General features: G+C 35.8%; 1 protein-coding gene across 1 annotated transcript in view; it reads right to left on the bottom strand.

Annotated features, from left to right (window-relative positions):
• ALG13 (ALG13 UDP-N-acetylglucosaminyltransferase subunit) overlaps positions 1 to 21,399 on the bottom strand; it is a 63,360-nt gene that overhangs the window by 1,421 nt on the left and 40,540 nt on the right. Inside the window, 5 exon segments of the mRNA XM_036226475.1 lie at positions 805 to 985; positions 2,658 to 2,698; positions 4,645 to 4,803; positions 17,383 to 17,548; positions 18,762 to 18,833. Coding sequence (XP_036082368.1) covers positions 805 to 985; positions 2,658 to 2,698; positions 4,645 to 4,803; positions 17,383 to 17,548; positions 18,762 to 18,833 — 619 coding nt within the window.

The raw sequence follows: 21,399 nt of genomic DNA, 5'->3' as shown, positions 1-21,399 counted from the left end.
AATGTTGACATTTCATCACACAATGTAAAAAAAAAAACAGATTAATAGCCCTAAGTACTGGGAAGCTGTCTAGCTCATGGTGACAGATACAAGTTTTCCAAAATTTTGATTTTTATTTGAAAGCTGAAATTTTTAACTTTGATAACAAATACTATCAGTTGTTCTTGAAGAGGCAGGCTCATGTTGTTCAATTGATAAAATGTCTGCCAAATCCCTCAGTCTGAATAATCATGGTTTGTCTATCATTCTTTCAAGTAAAAATAGTGTTCCATGAAAAAGGTCAGCTAGTTCAGCTCAGATCTCAACCTCATAAATCCTTTTCTTTAGGTTAATCATCATACTTCAATTCAGTATGCAAAAAGTCTTATGGATCCTTCCCATTTTGTCACATGGAATATTAAGAACAATTATTTAAAAATAAATATTCGGTAAAAATAAGAACATTTTCGATGAAACAAAAAATAAAACTAACATTTTTGTATCATGAGTGTGTGGCAGTGAAGAAAACACTGATTACTAACATAGTTACCATAGCTGATTTGTGCTTAGGCACCAGCAGTTTACCCACAGCTGATTTCTGCCCCCTCAATGAAAATGTAACACAGTGAAAGTGACAAAAAAACCTAGGTATTATGATGAATGCTTCTGACCTGACAGATCCCTTGAAAGGGTCGCAGGGACCCCACTTACCATGCATCGAAAAACACTGGTCTAGTATTTGGATTAATAAAATACCTGAAGGTTATTATTAAATCACATAAAATCCAATTGTAATTCTTGCAGGCAGTCTCATTATATACTCACCATTTGCTGACCCTTCTGCCTGTGTGTCATCTTGTCTCCCTCCTTCACTATAAAACTGAGGAATGGTCTGATCTACCAAAGGAGATGGCTCAGTATAGACTGGATAATTCTCTACATGGTATTGCTGCTGCTGCATCTGAGGTACATATACCATGGAGTGCCAGTAGTTGTGGTAATAGCACTTTGTTAAGAAAGGGAAAAAACAAACATTTTACTCTTCCATGTTCTTAAAGTAGTATAGTTCCTCTCTAAAAAAAAGTTGTGCTGTAATTTTCAGGTGGAGTAGCAATGATCTTTTTGACCTTGAAGATATGACATTTGTAAAATCTATTCTTTATTACAACTTGCAGTATCTCTCATACTTTGACCTAGAAATTCTTTTAGGAAAAAAGCATCTGAAGATAATGACATGTATAGAGATATGTCTTTTATAGCATTAAAAGCAAAGCACTAATTTCAGTAACAGGAAAGTGAATGAAGGAATTATGATCTATCTATGATAAAACAATACAGGCAATAAAAAATCATGCTGTCAAATATTTAAAGAAAAATGCTCATATTGTTAACTTAGAAGTTAACAAAATTATATAGCAGTCCGTATTTTGTAAATTAAACAGACTGAAAAGAAATTTATCAAAGTATACAATAGTTATACAAGTGATTTGAGTTTTCTTTATACTTTAGTATTTTCCAGATGTACTATGATAAATGCTATTACTTTTATTATGAAAAAACAGTATTAAAATATTTTTCTGCATTTCCTTGTATTCCCATGGAGGAATAATTTTAAATGCCTCAGGCTTGTGGAATGAATTACATTTCCACATGTGATTAATAACCTAACATAACTGAAAGTAGTTTATTTTTCAATTCTTGAAATTGCCTTTATGAAATACAGTCTCAATGAACAAAAACCCACCCCACTACTCCTAATTTATAAATGTGTACCAGGTGGGAAAGATAATTTTATGGAAATAATATGTCTGAGGTTTTAGGGAAATCAGCATCTGGGAATATGAACTAATTTGAGCATTATCCAGGAGACTATCTAGTTTACTATCATCTGCCAAATCTTAAGATGCATCATTCCTTTTCTGGAAATATAGCATTTTGTTATATCAGAAGTCAAGTGTATTCAGGGGGAAAATGATCCCTTAAAGAATGAAAGAGCTCTTCTAGCAAACCAAATTTAACAAGGCATTAAAAGATTTATACATTATGTAAAAGTGGGATTTATTCCAGGGATGCAAGTATGTTAAACATCCAAAAATCTAAGTTTTACACTACACTAACAAAATAAAGAATAAAAAAAAACCTCTTATCTGAAATCAGAGACACCTTTCAGTGATATTAAGCTATTTGTAAGTACCCACATTTTACAACTCAGGGAAGTGGTGAAAATCAAGTGTTTGGCAAATATCTATGAACACAGGAGTGCTTAAAAATACAGGTTTTTAAATGTCTGAATTTGATTACTTTTCACATGAAATGCAGAAGAAAACCACAAGAATGTTTTAGGTAAGCAGGATAAATAACCCACTAATTATTCTAAGACAGAAAACATAGTGAAGGATTGGCAAACGATGTTAAATATGCAGGCCAATATATGCTAAAGTTGTACTGCTTAGAGTCCTCACTCACCACAATTTAACAACTATTTTATAAGAGAAACTGAAACACTGGGAGATAAAGTAGAAAACTGACCTTATCCTCTTCAGATATTTTATAATGACAGAAATAAAGCTTTTAGGCCCCACATAGTATCCTTAGCTCTTAAAGTTTAAGAGTCCGATCATGAAAACTACTTATATTTTTATTGTAGTTTATCAAAGTAATTTTAACATGACTCTTACCTGCAATCCCAGATTGAAATAGTACTGTAAAACTTTTGTATCTAAAAGTAAAAATTTTTAATGTTAGTCACTAGATGACATAAGCAACTAGAGCTACCACTTAAAAAGCTTTTGAGTATTAAGGTAGATATAAATGTCTTCCCACATCAACACCACCCTCAATTCTAACTTATTTATAGTAAATGGCCATTTACTTACTGCTACAGGTAAAATCATTTTCTGATCCAAGGTTTGATCACCAAATACATATTTATTTCTACTCTTAATATTAGCAGATGTTACAGGAACTCCACTCTGCTTATGTTTTGAAAGAATCTAGTAGTGACATTTTCTTGCTAAAGACTAAAAGTTTACGCCAATGCAAATACATTGCATAAGCTGTCATACTAGTTCTCAGTTAATGGAGCTACTACATAGTACAAACTAAATGCTCTACTAATGCTGAGATTCGTGATGCCTACTGAGATAAAACATCACTGTATAAAACAATTAACCTTTTTAGTTAACTTGACTACCACTAGAACTTCAAAAATAGGAGGCAATGAGAACAATAACTTGAAATAAAGTAAGTTATATTCTAAGGTGGTAAAATTTCTCAAAACATAGAACTTAATTAAAACATGTCACAAGTGAACATAAACTAAATGTATGGGGGAAGAGGGAATAGCCTTAGCATTCCAATTATATCTCTAAATGTATTTTTACTGATTGACCTGGAGTCCATGCACATTATTATAAGATAATATAACCTGAATTCTACTAGCAAATGAACTTTCAGAAAAGCCCTCTTTAAGTTGAAGACTCTCAATACATATGTATGTTTACTGCCACTTTAAATGGCATGGGATTCCACTCCTTCGTATATACATATACATCCAAGCAAAACCTGTATACAACTATTCATAGCAGTATTATGCACAATAGCAAAAAAAATGGAAACAACTCAAATGTTTATCATTTATTAGATAATAAAATGTGATGTTATCAACACAATGGAATATTATTCAACCACAAAAAGAAACGAAGTACTGATACATGATACACTAGTAACAAAATAGGAAACCAAAAAGAGTCAATATTATACAAGGCCTGGAGAGAAAAAAAGGGAAATAAAGATGAGGACTTTCCTCACAGTCAGACTGGGTTTTAAGTGAAAGTAAAAAAGCCAAGTGAAAATATCTAGCAAGTAGTTAGAGACAAGTACCTAAAAGCTTCAAAGGCCAAGGTAACATAGATTTAGGAATCATCTACATAAAGGTGATACCTAAGTTTTACGGTAGAGAAAAAGAATGGAGTTAAAGGAGATCTTGACGACTATCTTAGGAGCTAGAAAAAAATAAGAGAAACAGCTGGAAAAATAAAAAGAATCTTACAACAAAGAAAATATAAATAAGCTACAAAGAACTTTCAACAACAATTCTCTTTTGAGAAACACTGCTAAAGTGAGGGGCAACAAAGGATGTCCAATGGAAAGCTACTCCTTAGTTTAATTAGGGAAACGAACACAGAGAGCTGAAACCCAAAGCATATCAAACCGATTCCTAAAAAAATAAAATAAAATAAAAACAAACGAAATTTCTCCAAGTCTTCAAAACTCAGTTAGAATCCTAAATATTAAATATCAAAGATTGTAGTAATTTTATATATTTGCGGCAGATTTCAGAAAAGAAATGGAGAAAATTTTGATATCGACTCCTGCTTTTTAAGAAATAGTGGAGACAGTTGAGAATCTTCTCCAAGGCAGACAGGTAAGCCAGCTACCAAAATGCAGCAGCATGAGTCAGCTCAACCATCTACTTCTTGATTATGAGAAGATACTGTCAGCTTTCAGTTGCTCCTTTCCTTAGTCACTTAGCATTATGCTCTCAAGTCAATTTCCATTTGGTCCCCCCCACCCTACTCCCACTGGTTAACCAGAGATATGCTCTAATTTTTTTTCTAATCCCAGACCTAAATAACCTTCACCCAAGTCTCAAAATCCATTTACCTTGAGGCAGATCACTGCCACTTGGATCACAGGAATAAGGTGGAGGAGGTGGTGGTAAGTTTGAAGCCTCTCCCACCTCAAGAGGTGGTGGTGGTGGCACAGAGGCAGCAACAGCAGGCATAGGAGCAGAGAGGTATGGATACGATGGTGAAGCAATCACTAAAAAAAGAAACAAAACATAAAGTAACAATGCACAATTGTAACCTTGTAAGTAATGACTCATCTACTTTTTTTTGTCCCAGACATAGTCAAAAAACTCTAATTCTTATGATTTGACTTAAAAACAAAAACTTGGAAAGCAAATTGCTCCATATTCTCTTAGTCATGCCAGCTGAAAACTGGCATGACTATATTATATTAAAAGGAAGAAAACTTGAAAGCTGCAGAGTTTTGACTATCAAGACTTTCAACATCAGCTAATCAGGCACATTTTTAATACCATTAAGGCAAAAGTTTTACTTAGCTTAAGTGTAGGTTAGCTTAATATAAAGTGTAGGAAGTTTTCAGCTACCTGACACACTCTTAGTCAAATCACAAGTTGTACAAACTAATAAAAGACTAATTTGTACAGATTTAAGTAAGCCTTGAAGGTTTCTACTTAGTAGCATCAAAGGAATTATAGGAAACTCTATATCATGCCAGTTCCATTTCTAAGGACATACAGAATCTGAAACAGGCTAGATGAAATATCTCATCACTTTAACTTTCTATACCTGTTCCTATAGTTTAAAGATAATATTTATGCATAGGAGTTTCATAGTTTTTAACATAAGCACTTCAAATATCATTATGTTTAAATATTAATACATCCCTCCATGATAAAGGAAACAATATGATTCCAACCTAGTAAAAATAAATACCTCTGTATATACACAGTATGCCAGATAAGTCTATTAAATTTTTTGACAAAAGATGAATGATACAACACTTCAAGGATAACTGAACATTTTAGCCAACTTAGAAATTCAAGCACTGAATTTAATCATTGTTACCTGCACTATAATTTTAACCCTGAGTAGTACATAAAGCTTAGTGTCATTCAATAAAGATTTAAATTCAGAATTTTAGAACACTTAGTACACAACAGTCCATATGAGCTGAATTTGCTACTCTGGTAATTTAGCAAGAGAAGTTTAAGGCCAACTGTTAAGAAACAATCCACATTGTGTCACTCATCAACATAAATACACTTATCTATACCCTTTATACAATTATAGGTATAAGGTGACTTAAGGTGATTTACAACTTGATAAACAACTCTTTGGGAGTAATAAAACTTCTTGATTGTGGTGGTGGTTATACAACTCTATATGCATTGTGACAAAACGCGCAGAACTGGGCACCAAAAAATGAATTTTACTGTATATAAATTAAACAGTAAATTTTAAAAACTTGCTCAACTGTTTCACAGTCTTGTCATACATGTGGAAAACTACTCTTACAATTCTGAAAAATGGATTTTTAGAATATCTACAAATACTCTAAAAGTATATGGGTTTGCTTTCTATAAAATAATGGCTTCTTCAACAAAGGCCCACTCATTCCTTTTAAACTAACACTCAAATCACACCATTAAAAAAATGAAACAGAAAGCAATAAATGAACAAACAAAACAAACTGATAGACACAACAGTACAGTGGTTACCAGAGGGGAAGGGGGTGAAGGAAGGATGAAGAGAGTAAACAGGATCAAACACATGGTGACAGAAGACTAGACTTTGGGTGGTGAACACACAATACAGTACACAGGTGATGTGTTATACAATTGTACACCTGAAACTTATGTAAGTTAGTAACCGGTGTTACCCCAATAAATTTATTTAAAAAGCTAATGGAATAAAGTTTAATTAGCAAAAGATAGTAGAATGCAATTATGATCACTAGGTAAAAACCAACTACTAGACAGAGAAGTAGTTAAATAAGTTCTCATGGGCCTGAGAGAATAAAGGACAGAAAAATATTTAGAGTTAACTTTGTCTGAATTCACCTTCCTTGTAAATGCATATCATAATAAGCCCTATAAGAAGCAGCTTTTATAATTTCCAGTTGTTCTAGATGCATGAGCATCTATTCTCATTCACAAGCACAATAGAGCTCTATAGCTTAATGGGTATAGTTCAAGGGATGGCTCCAGAACAAGGGAATCAAAATGCTCATTTGCCCCTGTTCACATAACTGCAGCCTGCTCAGGACATTTCAGAAGAAAACACAGTAAGACCTGGCTGGCTTCCTTAGAGATCAAAGGGCATGGCCAAGACTATGGTGTACTGAGGTGCGAAATTTAAGGTGCCACCAAATTAATGCCAAAAAAATTCATGATGAAAATATCGATATTCTAATAGGATACAAAAGCCTGCATTTGCGTGACCTCGAGAGTGAATGCTTACTCAACTCACACTAAGCCTGGCCCACAGATCCTGTCTTTAGGGCAAGTGAGTCACTTATTCCTGGCCCTGGCAAAAGCCCTGGGAACAGTTATCAAAACCTAGTTATAACAGGATTTGATGTCTATGAGGAGTCTCATATTAAAGGCAAACATGGCATCTAGTTACCTGGTAGATAGGAAATGACTTAAAAAGGAGGTTGGGATGCAGCTGCCAGTCTGTCTCAGAAATAAGAATGGAAAACATGAGTTGTTTCATCTAAAGGACCAACAGGAATAGTGAAGAGCAACTAAAAAGCAGCTATGGCCTGGTATAGTTATAATCGAAGTTCTTACTGACTCAGATAACAAAAGTAAAATAAATGAAGGCAATATACATTTTTAAAAATGCCTACGTAGAACACAAATCTAACATTTAAAGTTAGGTAAGCTTTCTTCAATGATTCTACATAAGTGAGGCATTACAATGCTTGATTTACCTGTCACTTAATTATTTTTTTAATTCAGAAATCTGCTACAGGCAGACAGTCAACACTTTGCCCTACACCATTATAGCCCCAAAATAGGAAAATCAGGGTTTACATTAACATTTCCAGTGAAAAATGTCTATAGTCATGAACACATATTGCATATTTTTGTTCCAGTTACCATGCTAATAAGACTTAATTAGATAAAGAAAACAAAACAAATGAATTATTTTATGGTAGGCATTATACAGGTCAATAAATAACTTTGCCAGCCATTCCAGAAAACTTCTACCCTCCCTATCCCAATCATAACCCTCTCCTTTCCACCATTATTAATCATTAACTTGACTTTCCTAATAATCATTTTTAAGAGTTTTGTCACCCAAATGTGCATCCTTAGACAGTTTTTTAAAGTTGAGGTCTTGAATCTCTTTTAATTTATTGCTCCTTTCTCCATCCCTATCATTTCCTTCCAGTTTTTCTTTTGAATAATCAGCACCCTTTGACTGGTTTTTTCCCATAGTCTGGATGTTGCTAATTACACACTCATGGTGCCTTCCAAAATATTCTGTATTTCCTGCAAATAGGAGGCTCAATTCAGGAGACTGAATCAGACTCAGGATTGATTCCTTTGGCATACTGTATATAAGTAATGTCTACCTTTGCAATCTTAGCAGCTATTGGTGTTTAATAATCATTCAATAAGGACTGCAAAATAATTATATTCTGACACTTTTTCACTGAATAGTCAAAATACTAATATACAGAAACATTCTCTCTCATCTACTAGTTGGTTACCCAGTAGTACAGTTCATAAAAGGAAAGACACATACTCGATACTTTCGCTCTATTTTCTAGATGTCAAAAAAGATAAACTAGTTTCCTATATCATCCTCTTACGGTGAACAGTTTTTAAATAAGGAACCTTAAATTTAACCTATTTGATACGTTCTGTTTGTTGCAATTACCACTGGTGAGGCTCAAATTGTTCCATCTTTGGCCAGTGGAAACCACTTCAAAATGGCTCCTGAGGCCTTTTGACATGATCCTAGTACTTTGAAAGCTTCCTTGCTATGTGGGATGACAAGATGATTGATACAGGCTCCCCCTGAACACTTTCTGCCCAGACCTGAAATCAGCAATTTCTCCAAAAGGTGTTTGTGGGAATGTCAGGAAAAATGGTGGAGTGAAAGACGTCCTCAGATCTCTCCCCTCGAAACAATAAGCTGAACATCTAATACTCAACAAAAAACACCCAAACTGCACACCAGCACATCTGAGCATGGGATCTGCTGCACATGAGAACTACCACAGGTCAGAACCCCAGGTTTTTAGAGGCGGACCGAGAGTGATAAAGAAGCTGTCTCTCACAGCCTCTGAAGCTCCCTGAACAAGGAGCAGGAAGGAGAGAAGGAGTGGCAAGTTCCTGTGGCAAGTACCCTGAACATTCCTGCCTGAGATAGCTGTGGCTGCGGGACCCAGGCATCAGGACAGAAGCAGAGAAGTGGGTTGGGACCAAGAAGGAAAAACAGCAGATTTTTGCCGGCCGCGGCTGCAAAACTGAGGCTGAGCCACAGCCCCGAACCCCCAACACAGAGGGCCCCTCCCACTGTACCCTCCAAGACCTGCCACCGCGGAGTACAAGGGGAATCTGAGCAAACGCTGCCGAGACTGTCGCTGACACTGACAGGGACTGAAACTGAGGGTAGCGAGCATCATTAAATATCTACAAGAAAATTTAAAAAGCATTACTAAGACTTTATATAAAGCAGGGATCCAAGAGACTTAGACACCACCTACTGGAAGCCAAAAGAAAAGCACCTTCTTTGCAAGAGGCTCAAGAGACACCTTTATATAATAAATCTTCTTTCAGGAAAAAAACACAATACACTTCCATTAATGCCCAGGCAGAGAAATAGTCCATTAAACAGCACGAACAACCAAGGCGACAAGGCATGTCAGGAAGAAAGAAAGAAAAATCTCTAGAAAATAAGCTTACAGGCATAGAAATATGCAACTTAAGTGCCAGAGAATTGAGGATGGTACTTCCTAAAAAACTCGAGTTTGAGTTCCGAAATGAGGCATATCGACAATTTCAGGGATTGAAAACACAACTAGATGAGCAGAGCAAGGAGAGGGAACCCCCCAAAAAGAACCAAATAGAAATTCTGGAGATAAAAAAACACACTGCGAGAGTTGGAAAATAAAATAGCCAGCTTGGGAAACAAGAGTCGACCAAATGAAGGAAAGGATCAGTGATATCGAAGACAGACTCAGGAAATAAATCAAAAGGAAGAAGAGAGAAACTGAAGAACGAAAAATGAGAGTAATACAAGAACTAGCTGATACCATCGGGGGAGAGGAAACATACGAATAATAATGGGCATTCTCCAAAGAGAGGAAAAGGAGCAGGGATTAGAAAGCATTTTCAGACAAATAGTGGACGAGAATTTCCCAAACCTAAGGAGTGAGCTGGAACCTGGAATTCAAGAAGTCAACAGAACACCCAATTATCTCAACTCAAAAAGGCCTTCACCAAGTCACATCGTATTAAAATTATCAAAAATCAACAACAAAGAGAATTCTCAGGGCAGCCAGGGAGAAGAAAACAGTAACTCATAAAGGAAAACCCATTAGATTATCCTCGGACTTCTCGGCGCAAACCTTACAAGCCAGAAAGGAATGGAATCGAATATTTTAACTATTAAGTCACAGGAACTGCCAGCTTAGAATAATGTATCCAGCTAAGCAATCCTTTAGAGATGAAGGAGGAATAAAGACCTTTCCAGATATACCAAAATTGAGCGAATTCTCCACTTAGAGGCTTGCACTACAGGAAATTCTGAAAGGGGTCTGCTCACTTTAAAAAAAGTGACAAAAAACATGATTATGAGTAAAGAGACTATCAGGCAAATAGAAGCAGAGGAGTGCAACCCTTAACTAAGAAGAGGGCAGCATAAGCTTAAATACTAACAAGAGAATTGCTATAGTAAGATAGTAATGAACATTCAGCATACATTAGACCAAACTGAGATAATGACTGAAAAGGGAAGAATTCAAAGATCCAAATTCACTAAGGCACGTGCAGAAGAAAATGGATTACTGTATATATATCACTATCTTCTACACACTGATAATGGTAACTGCACACCAAAGACTCAGAACCGTTGTATATAACAAAAAACAAGAAAGACCAGAGGCAAAACCCACAAAAGCCAACCAAAATAAAGAAAACAGAAACTCAAGGACAGGGAAGCAATGGAAACACTGAGCTAACAGAAAGCAAAAGATAAAAAAGACCTCATTATTTCAATAATCACCCTAAATGGACTGTACTCACCAATAAAAAGGCACAGAGGTGCAGAATGGATCAAAAAACAAAACCCAACCATATGCTGCCTTCGGGAGACACTTCTCAGCTCCAAAGACAAATACAGACTCAAAGTGAAAGGGTGGAAAATGATATTTCAAGCAAATGGCGTTCAGAGAAAATCAGGCATAGTTTTACTAATGTGGGACAAAATAGACTTCAAAATAAAAGGCAAAGAAAGACACTGAGGGACACTTCATAATGATAAAGGGAAACATGCATCAAGAAGACATAACACTTATTAATATCAATGCTCCCAATCGGGGAGCCCTGAAATATATAAAGCAATTTACTACAGAACTAAAGGGAGAAACAGACCAAAACACTATTGTAGCAGGGGACCTAAATACCCCATTGTCGGATAAGGACAGGTCATCCCAACAGAATATCACTAAGGAAATAACATCTTTAAATGACACTTTAGACCACTCGAAGTAATTGACATTGACAGACCCTTCCATCTCCAAACAGCTGCTTATACATTCTTCTCTAGTGCACATGGAACATTCTCAAGGATTGATGATATACTGGGACACAGAGATAGCCTCAATAAATATAAGAAGTTTGAAATCATACCAACCATACTCCTTGATCATAATGCTTTGAAAATAGAAATCAACTGCAAAAAGAAAAGCAGGAAGAACTACAAATACAAGGAGATTAAACAACATGCTACTGAAGAATAATCAGGTCAGGGAAGACATAAGAGATAAGGAGATGCATAGAAACAAATAATAATGATAGTACAATATATCAAAACTTTTGGGAAAGCCAGCATAAGAGGAAAGTTCATATCATTACAGGCTTATCTCCAAAAACAAGAATGAGCCCAAATAAACAACCTATGCTTCCTCTTACAAAAACTAGAAAAGGAAGAACAAATGAAGCCTAAAATCAGAAGAAATTACCAAAATTAGAGCAGAAATAATGAAAACAAACCAAAAAATAAATAGAAAAGAAATGCAACAAAGAGCTGGTTCTGTGATAAGGTTAATAAAATTGACAACCCCCCAGCAAGAGACATTAAAGAAAAGAGACAAAAGACACAAACAAAATCAGGGATGAAAGAGGGGAATATACGAATGACATCACAGAAATTTAAAGGATCATACAAGAATACTATAAAAAAGTATATAACACCAAATTTAACCACCTAGAAGAAACTGACCAGTACTTAGAAAAATACAACCTTCCTAGACTAAATCAAGAAAAACTGGAAAATCTAAATAGACCAATCAGTAGTACAGAAATTGAAATAATCATCAAAAATCCACCAAAAAGTAAAAGTCCAGGAGCAGATGACTTCACCAGTAAATTCTACCAAGCATTCAAAGAAGATTTAATACCTATTCTCCTCAAACTCTTCCAAAATATTGAAGAGGAGACAATACTTCCCAACTCACTTTATGAGGCCAATATTACTGATACTAAAACCTGGTAAAGGTAACACACAAAAAGAAAACTGCAGACCAATCTCTCTCATGAACACAAAGGCAAAAATCCTAGGATACTAGTGAATCAAATACAGCAACATATTAAAAAGATTATACACCTCGATCAAGTGGGCACAGTGATAGTTCAACATATGCACATCGATTCACGATATACCACATAATTAAATAAAAAATAAGAATCTTATCAAATCAATAGATGCAGAAAAAGCCTTTGACAAGATACAGCATCCATTTGTGATCAAAACACTTCACAAAATGAGTGTAGAAGGAAAGTGTGTTAACATACTAAAGACCATGTATTGGACAAACCCTCAGCCAACATCATACTAAACAGTGAAAAACTAAAAACCTTCCTTCTAAGATCAAGAACAAAGCCAGGCTGTTCATATCAGCACTCTTATTCAGTGTAACATTGGAGGTCCTAGCGAGTTCAATCAGACTAGAGAAAGATATAAAAGGCATCCAAATAAGAAACAAAGAAGTCAAATTGTCACTCTGCAGATGACTTGATTCTCTATATAGAAAACCCTAAAGACTCCATAGAACTACTAGAAACAATAAGCAAATACAATAAAGTCTCCAGATACAAAATCAACATTCAAAAATCCATAGCATTCCTATACTCTAATATGAAGCATCAGAAAAAGAAGTGCAAAAAATAATTCTTTTTGCATTCGCTACAGAAAGAATAAAATACCTAGGAGTAAATTTAACGAAACATGTGAAGGACCTATATAATGAAAATTACAAGACCTTACAAAAAGAAAGCAAAGAAGATACAAAGAAATGGAAAGATATTTCGTCTTCTTGGATTGGAAGAATCAACAGTTAAAATGACAATATTTTCTAAAGCATTATCCAGATTTAATGCAATTCCTATCAATATCTTATCGGCATTTTTTAAAGAAACAGAACAAAATATCATCAGATTTGTATGGAAGTACAAAAGACACCGAATTGCAAAAGCCATTCTGAGAAAGAAGAACGAGGCTGGAGGCATCACTCTGCCACACTTCAAATTATACTACAAAGCGACAGTAATCAAAATAGCACGAAAACAGACACACGGACCAGTGGAACAGAATCCAGAGTCCAGAAGTAAATCCATATTTATATGGGCAAATAATTTTCATCTAAAAAGCCAAAAACATACAGTGGAGAAAGGAAAACCTCTTTAATAAATGGTACTGGGAAAACTGGAAAGCCACCTGAAAAAGAATGAAACTAGACTGTTATCTACCACCACTCACCAAAATTAACTCAAAATGGAATACAGATATGAATATAAGACCCAAAAAGATAAAATGCATAGAAAAAAAACATGGGAACTAAATTCAAGGACCTTGGGATTAAAGAAGATTTTATGAATTTGACTCAAAGGCAAAGGAAGTAAAATCTAAAATGAAGGAATAGGACTACATCCGACTAAAATGCTTCTGCTCAGTAAAAGAAACCATCAACAAGGTAAAGAGACAACTATCCGAATGGTAAAATATATTTGCAAGCAACGCCTTCCATAAGGGCCTAATACCCAAAATATACAAAGAACTCATAAAACTCAACAACAAAAAATGAAGGATCCAATCAAAAAATGGGCAGAGGACCTGAATAGACACTTCTCCCTAGAGGACATACAAATGGCCAACAAATATATGAAAAGATGTTCAACATCGCAGGCTATTAGGGAAATGCAAAAAAATCACAATGAGATACCATCTCACACCTGTTAGAATAGTCATTATCTACAGGACAAGGAATAACAAATGCTGGAGAAGATGCGGAGAAAAAGGAACCTTTATACACTGCAGGTGGGACTGCCTATTGGTACAGCCAATGGAAAACAGTATGGAGGTTCCTCGAAAAACTAACATGTGATCTACCATATGATCCAGCAATCCTTCTACTGGGTATTTACTCCAAGGACTTCAAAATTCATATCCAAAAAGACATTTCCAGGCTGACGTTCACAGAAGCATAATTCACGGAGGCCAGGACATGGTAGCAACTGAAGTGTCCGCAATAGATGACTGTGGTAAAAGAATCTGTGGTACATATATGCAACAGAATATCACTCAGCCAAAAGAAGAGATGAAATATTGCCATTTGCGACAACATGGATGGACTTCGAGATAATCATGCTAAGCGAAATAAGCCAGACTGGAAAATTTGAAAATCACATGATATCACTTGTATGTGGGATATAAACCTAAAAGCAACAAATTAACAGGACAAACAAACAGAGGCCTATGGACATGGAGTGTAGACTACTGGTTGACAGAGGACTATAGATTAGTGGTTACTAGTGGGGTAACTTCCAATTCAAACTTGAGACCATAAAGGCTTTTACTTAAATCTTTATTACATCTGTATCACCTTTCTTCCATACTGAGACTCCTGGTTTGCAAGGAGATGAGATAAAATTAGAATATACTGTACACACTCATTTATTTTAGCCAACTATATACATGATCAGATTAACAATCTGAGTATCTAGATAAAAGAACCTGAAGTGTGATTACTGAGCATTAAAAAATGCCTGGCACACAGTCTCTCGTCTGATCTTGGAATCTAAGCAGGGTCGGGCCTGGTTAGTACTTGGATGGGAGGCCACCTAGGAAGACAGGTGCTGTAGGCGTAAAAAAAAAATTCCTGGCACATGATCTCTCAATTCTCCCACTTTTAAAAACAGGTATACTATACATATACATCATCCAAACAGAAGACTATTACATGGCGTATTCTCAACCTCTCAGGCCTCATTTTGTCCTAATTCTACAGGTAAATATATATTTAATACCATCAGCAATTATGTTGATGTCTCTAATTATTTTGGTAGTCTGAATGAAAGTCAAAACTCATTCTTTAATCCACTGTTGTCAATCCAATACAACTGATGGTAGAAATATTCTATGTTGTTCAATACTGTAGCCAGCCATAAGGTTTTAAGCACTTGGCATACATGCAATTGAGCAACTGAAGGTTTATTTTATTTACTTACAATTAAATTGTCACATGTAGCGAGTATTTACCTTGGCTTGACAACATAGCTTTAGTAGATTCTTCAGGTGGACTCATGCAAATATTACCTGGTTTCTGACATATTGCCCTTTGGGCCTGAAAATCAGTTTGGTCAGACATAAAATCTTTGGTTCACACATTCTTTCATTATCTTAAATGTTACTCCATTTTTTTTTTTAGCATGAAACACTGCTCTCAAAGTTTGATGATTTTTATTTTATTTCTTTTATATTCCATAGTCTCCTTTATGTAGATAAATCAAAGGACTTTCTATTCATTTAAAGTCATCATTTTACTAGAATATCCTGTTATTGGTTGTTCTGGGTCAATACTCTCAGGTATCCAGAGTGGTATTTCAAGACATGGTTTAAAGCTTTTAATTTCAGAAAAATGTTCTGAATTGTAATTTTAATATTTATTCTTTTCCCTTATACTTTGGGTTTTCTTCTTTGGGGACTTCTATCAGTGGTTAATCTCCTTTTCCTAACTTCGGTATGTCACTTTTGAAACTTTACCTTCATTTTCTTCGCTTTAGATCCCCCCCCCTTCTTACATCTTTCTCTTAACATATTACTTATTGCATATATCTGGTTATGCTCTATTTTAGTCTTCATTACTGAAATGACTTTCTTCCATTTCTAATACTTTGAGTTGTCATCTCATCTGAGTTTTTCCAATACTGATTTGTTATTCTTTAATGTTTTATATTACTTTATTAATGTTTTTAGCTCATTCTGAAATTAGTTGTTTTAGTTTCGTTTGTTTAGTTCTGTATAGTGGGCACATTTCTGACATGCTTTTACTCTGTATAAGGAAGTTACTCTTTTTTCTTAAAACATCTTTGTATATGATTTGACTGTAAATGCTTTTCTTCTATTTTTATGAGAAATTAGATTTCATGAATTTTAAAATGAAGCGGAGTATAGAAGAGCTTTTCTAACTTCATAATTTTCTCTTTTCCATAACTGTTTTCTAGGATTCCTTGGCTGCTATCCTTAACTTTTATCTAGACCTGCTCTTTCCCCTATCCTATCAATTCTGATTCAACTCCCAGCAGTTTCTCCCCAGTAAAGAGTACTATCCTCAAAGGGAAACCCGACAGGTCAGTTTAGAGTTCTTAGGAGGCCAAACAGCTCCAAGCCTTTCAGTCCCTTTACCATGTACCCAAAGTACTTACCTAGTATTAGGCCAAATCCCCTCCCAGTCTTAGCTGCTCCTTCCAAATTGGCCACCCAACTTTCCCATGAATTCTTATTAGTTCAGTTCTTCTGTTCTAAGGTCCATCAGACAAATATCCCTGATGCTTCTGTCTTCTTGCTCCCATATAGGCCTTAATAGTACACAGGTCTCGAGAAGTGCTGGTTTGTCTCTAATTGCTTAAATTTTGTGACTCTTGGGGATACCTTATCACTCAGTTTTGTTGTGTTGTCCACCAGTTTGGGTTTTGCTATTTCCATTTTTATTTCAGGACTCAGATTGAAAAGCTATGCTGTTGTTGCCACCACCTTTCCAGAGTTCTATTGAAAATTTGAAGTAATCTCATTGGAATTCCACAATCACTTCATAAATTCGTACTATAAGTACCCATAAGCACATAGATAAGTTCAATAACTGGCCCAAAATTACATAGCTAGTGTAAGTTGTAAAACCAAGATTCTAACCTAGATCTCTTAAATTCCAGCACATATATTCACTATAATAATTGTAGGAAAATGATTCACTATATAGAAATGTATTTTATAGCAAGCTTGTTAGAAATAGTTCCGTGAAATGTGAAAACATCTCTACCTTAATTCTTATGTAATAAAACAACTCAAAGTTCAAGACACTGATACAAGTCCTCTCAATTTTCAGTGGGGTAGCAAAATGAAAGCTACAAAATCATACATATCAAAGCCAAATTGTAAGAAAAAAATTGAAACTTTGGCTCTCAACCACAGAACAGACTTTATTAAGTTAAACAAATGTAATCCTGGAAATTAAAGTAATCCTATCTAAAGCACTAAGAAAAGAGGCTTCCAAAGTATGCAACCACTAATAACCTACCTGGCCTGCTTTGTGTAGGTGGAGACACAAACAGAGGCTGTACAGCATTCTGTGAGGAAACTGAAGTGGTACTACTAGCTTGATTAGCTTCTGCACAGTTGGATAAGACTGGAGCTGGAACATCACTGGCACAGGAAGCTGCAATTGCTGCAGAATTTACCATTACCTGTAAGTGTGGAAGAAAGTTTAGAACTCTAAATTTGGTTTCCCAAACAATATTACTCTTATCTGACCCTAAATTTCAGGAAATAGTATTTTGATGACTAAAGCACAGAGAAGGCAATCTTTATATAAACCCTTCACAGGACAGTTATTTCTTTTAGAAGACCCCAAACTACTCTGAGGGATTTATTTTCATTCTTTTTCTGAAAAGGTAATGCATCCATATGATTTTAAAATCAAATATATAATTGTATAACAATGAAAAGTTTCCCTCCAACCCCTGTCCTCCACCTGTCTAGTTCCCATCTCCCCAAGCAGGTAACTTCTGTGTTTCCTGCATAATATCCAGAGATTTATACGCACCTTTTTTAAACAGAAAAAGTGCTTTGGATTTTTTTAAACTTCGTGAGACTACAAATAGGGTTTCTGATTAGGCCACATCACCCCATACAGGCCTGTACACAGAAAGGTGTTTGATAAACAGTAAGAGACTCTTCTTCTCGAATACACTGTCCTCACCGCAGTCTCCCTTTGCTTACCACCCACTACACTGTGGCTGCTACTCTCTCTGGTCCTCAGAAACTGTATCCAAAGTCATCAGTGGTCTCCATAGCAAAGAATCTTAATAGATGCTTGTTAGTTTCATGTTGCTTGACTTCTTAGAAACAACTGATAATTGACTGCTCCTTGAAACATTTTCTTCCTGCAGCTTCCATAAGAATATACTTTCCTGCCTCTCCCCCCAGCTGTTCCTTCTCTACCCATTTTCTAAAATTTGGTGTTCCACAGACTCTATTCTAGATGCTCTTTTCAATCTTTTCCTTTTCCTAGGATGATCTTATTCACTCCTATGGTTTAAGCTACCTTTTTTAATGCCAACTCGCCATTCTACAGGAGGGCCCAAGTTTCAGTAAATGACACTGTCTTAACAAGTAATTTATATTAACTCACTCATTACATAAGAGGTTCAGAGTGGGTCAACTATGAGTAATCTAATGCCAGCATATAGAGCAGTGTCTGGAACACAGTAGATGCTCAGTGTGTTGAATGAATTTACTAATCACTATGCAAGGCACCACAAAGCATAGTACTTAAGATAGGAATATAGGCAGTTTCTTTGAGGTATGATGAAGGGCAAATGGAACAAAAATTTAAAAATCCATTTTCTTCTGTTTGGTCCATTGCAACCGACTGCTTGATAACACTATGAAGATTACCTTCTGGGGGTAGTTGTATGAGGTAACTGTGTCCTGAGGAGACACAGAACACGGTCTTCTGTCCTGAAGAGACTTTAGTAAATACAAAAATATAGTTAAGTAAGGGGAAATCAAGAAACCAACATGCACATCAATAAAGGATCTGCTTTGTTTCAATATCGAAAACTAATAAAGGTGATCTGTTTGAAAAATATTCAAATTTGGAAGTGACTACTAAGTTAATGCTCCAAAAGGTATCACTCTAGTATCTGATTTATATGACTGCTCCATATCCTATTTATAGAGATCCTGATCACATCCAACTCTAGTTTCAATGCAGATACTAAAATGTAACAGAGGATTGTAATTCAAACACTTCTCGGTGACTTTTTTTCCTTAAAAGCTTCAAAATCAGTAGGAACAACAATAGTTTTGCTAAAAGAAAGCATTCCATCTAACTATGTAGCTTGGGTCAACAGTGGATAATTGGTTGTTCGGCTGCATCCTATCTAAACAGGATGTAGTATAAACCAAACACCACTCCCTCTGGCTCAAGACCTTGTCTTTGTGAAAGCAAAAATGATTTAAAAAGGCTGAGAGTTATGCATAACAGACTATCATAATAGCAAAAACAAAGAAACTAGCAGCAGAAATTGGTAATAAGAACACAGAGGGAATCGCAGTTTTCTTCACCTTGCTAAAATATATTTCCTAAACAGGAAAAACAAAAATTCAGTACATGAAGCTACCAGTTAAGATTAATCACAGTTAGAGAATACAGGGTAGTTATTCCAGTTCTTCATAAATATTCCAGTTTTCCTCCTGGGTACATGGTAGGTTGCTCTTCCTGGCCCCAGCTAAAGTTAGGTATGGCCATGGGACTTGTTTGGCCAAAGAAATATGAGCAGAAATATTATAAGCCAGTGTTCAATTTTCCTATGTTTAGCCTAACATGAAGGTGACTGTGAAAGCTCATGTCCATCAATCAGCCTGGGTCCCTGAGTGACTTTGATGGAAAAAAGTTCCGCTACCAAGCTGCACTGGACATACAACATTAGCAAGAACAACTGTCCTGTGTTAAGCTGCTGAGATTTGGGGGGTTGTTACGGCAGCCTAACCTAGCTTGACTAAAACAGTTAAATCGTTAACAAGAAATTGCTGTAACAAAAACCTAATCTAAAGCAATTACGAACTTATAGGTCTTTCTTAATGGATGAGATTTGGAAAACAAAATGTTAGTTTACTTTTGATTACTGTTGGCAGAGTTTAGCAAGTTATTTTAAAGTATACAAAAAGTAGTTTGCAAGCAGGAATAAAAGAGAATAGAAAGTCCTTGAATACAGGGACTTGTAGGGCCGAAGAGGCAAATACCTCATACCAAAACTGTAAAAGATAAAATTGATAAATGCTTTGAATGACAAAGAGCAATTAAAACTCAGCCTCAAAGACTCACATCATTGTTAAAATCTGATTGCTTTAAGATATGTTAAAGCAAGAGTCCAACTAAGGATAGACCACGCAGTGAATACTTGCACTTGGACAAAATGGCTCATGGAAAAGCATCCAAAGGTATGGCACTTCTACCAATTCCTGATAAGCTCATGGTACTTGCATTCAAATAGAGACAGAGACAAAAAAGCAAAGCATTATAGCACATCTAAGTAATATATCTATCACTAAAAAGAATTGTCATTATGGACATTGGCACATGAAACTAATATGAATCAAGCAGAAGACACATAATAAATTAATCACACAGCCAGAAAAACCACGAGCAGAACTTAAAACCATCCAACTGAGATAAAATGACCATTGGACACCTCCCCCCAAATTTTCTATGAGTAAGGAGCAGGATGATAAAACTGCTCAGCTGCCAAAAAAGATTATTCTCCAATGCCTACCTCAAATATGGCCAAGAAAGGAAGGGTCTCGGAGTAACCAAGAGCCCCAGAAAACAATGAACCAGGGAGCCCTTCCAGGAAACAGTTCCTATGCCTAAGTTGAGGATCCTCACAATGTCTATCCATTGTATGTAAGAACTGCTACAGGCCAGTAACTGTTTCTCCCATTTTTCCTGTCTCTTGAGTGGGAATTTTTACTATATTTTCAGTCCCTGCTCCACCATTGTAAATTGGGTTTGTATGGGGAAAGCAACTTCGTATTGTTGGTTTTAGGCCTCTAGATCAAGAGGAACCACATCTAGACCCACTATAAAGAATAGCATGTATTTCCTAGGAATCTTGGCCTCCGATTTTAATGACACTGAATAGAATTTTTGTGACGCCTCCCTTGAGGAGGAAGCAAGTATTCTGCCTGTAGGAGGGGAGTCTGAGATAAATAATGTAGTATAGTTTTTAGTGCTGCTAGAACATTTCCAACGTTTTGACTTTCAGACATAGAGAAATTAGATTCTTCAGTGGGACAAGCTCTAGCTAGCAAATGAAGAAAAAATGGAGAAGACACCTTGCCTTCAGGGATCCAGTTCTTAAGGGTAAACAGCAACATCCATAGGTCAGAGGTGGAGGGGGGGAAGAAATGGAAAAGAAAGTGACACATGTCATCTCCAGGTGAAAGTTTTAAGAGCCAGTGCACCACTCAATACCTTTTTTTCCTGCCTTGGCAATCATGGATGGAGCTTCCATCAACCTGAGTCCCTGAG

This window comes from Rousettus aegyptiacus, unplaced genomic scaffold, assembly GCF_014176215.1.
Source record: "Rousettus aegyptiacus isolate mRouAeg1 unplaced genomic scaffold, mRouAeg1.p scaffold_m13_p_9, whole genome shotgun sequence".
Lineage (NCBI taxonomy): Eukaryota > Metazoa > Chordata > Mammalia > Chiroptera > Pteropodidae > Rousettus > Rousettus aegyptiacus.
The sequence above is the reverse complement of the archived record's forward strand: the minus strand, read 5'-3'. Positions and strand labels throughout refer to the sequence as shown.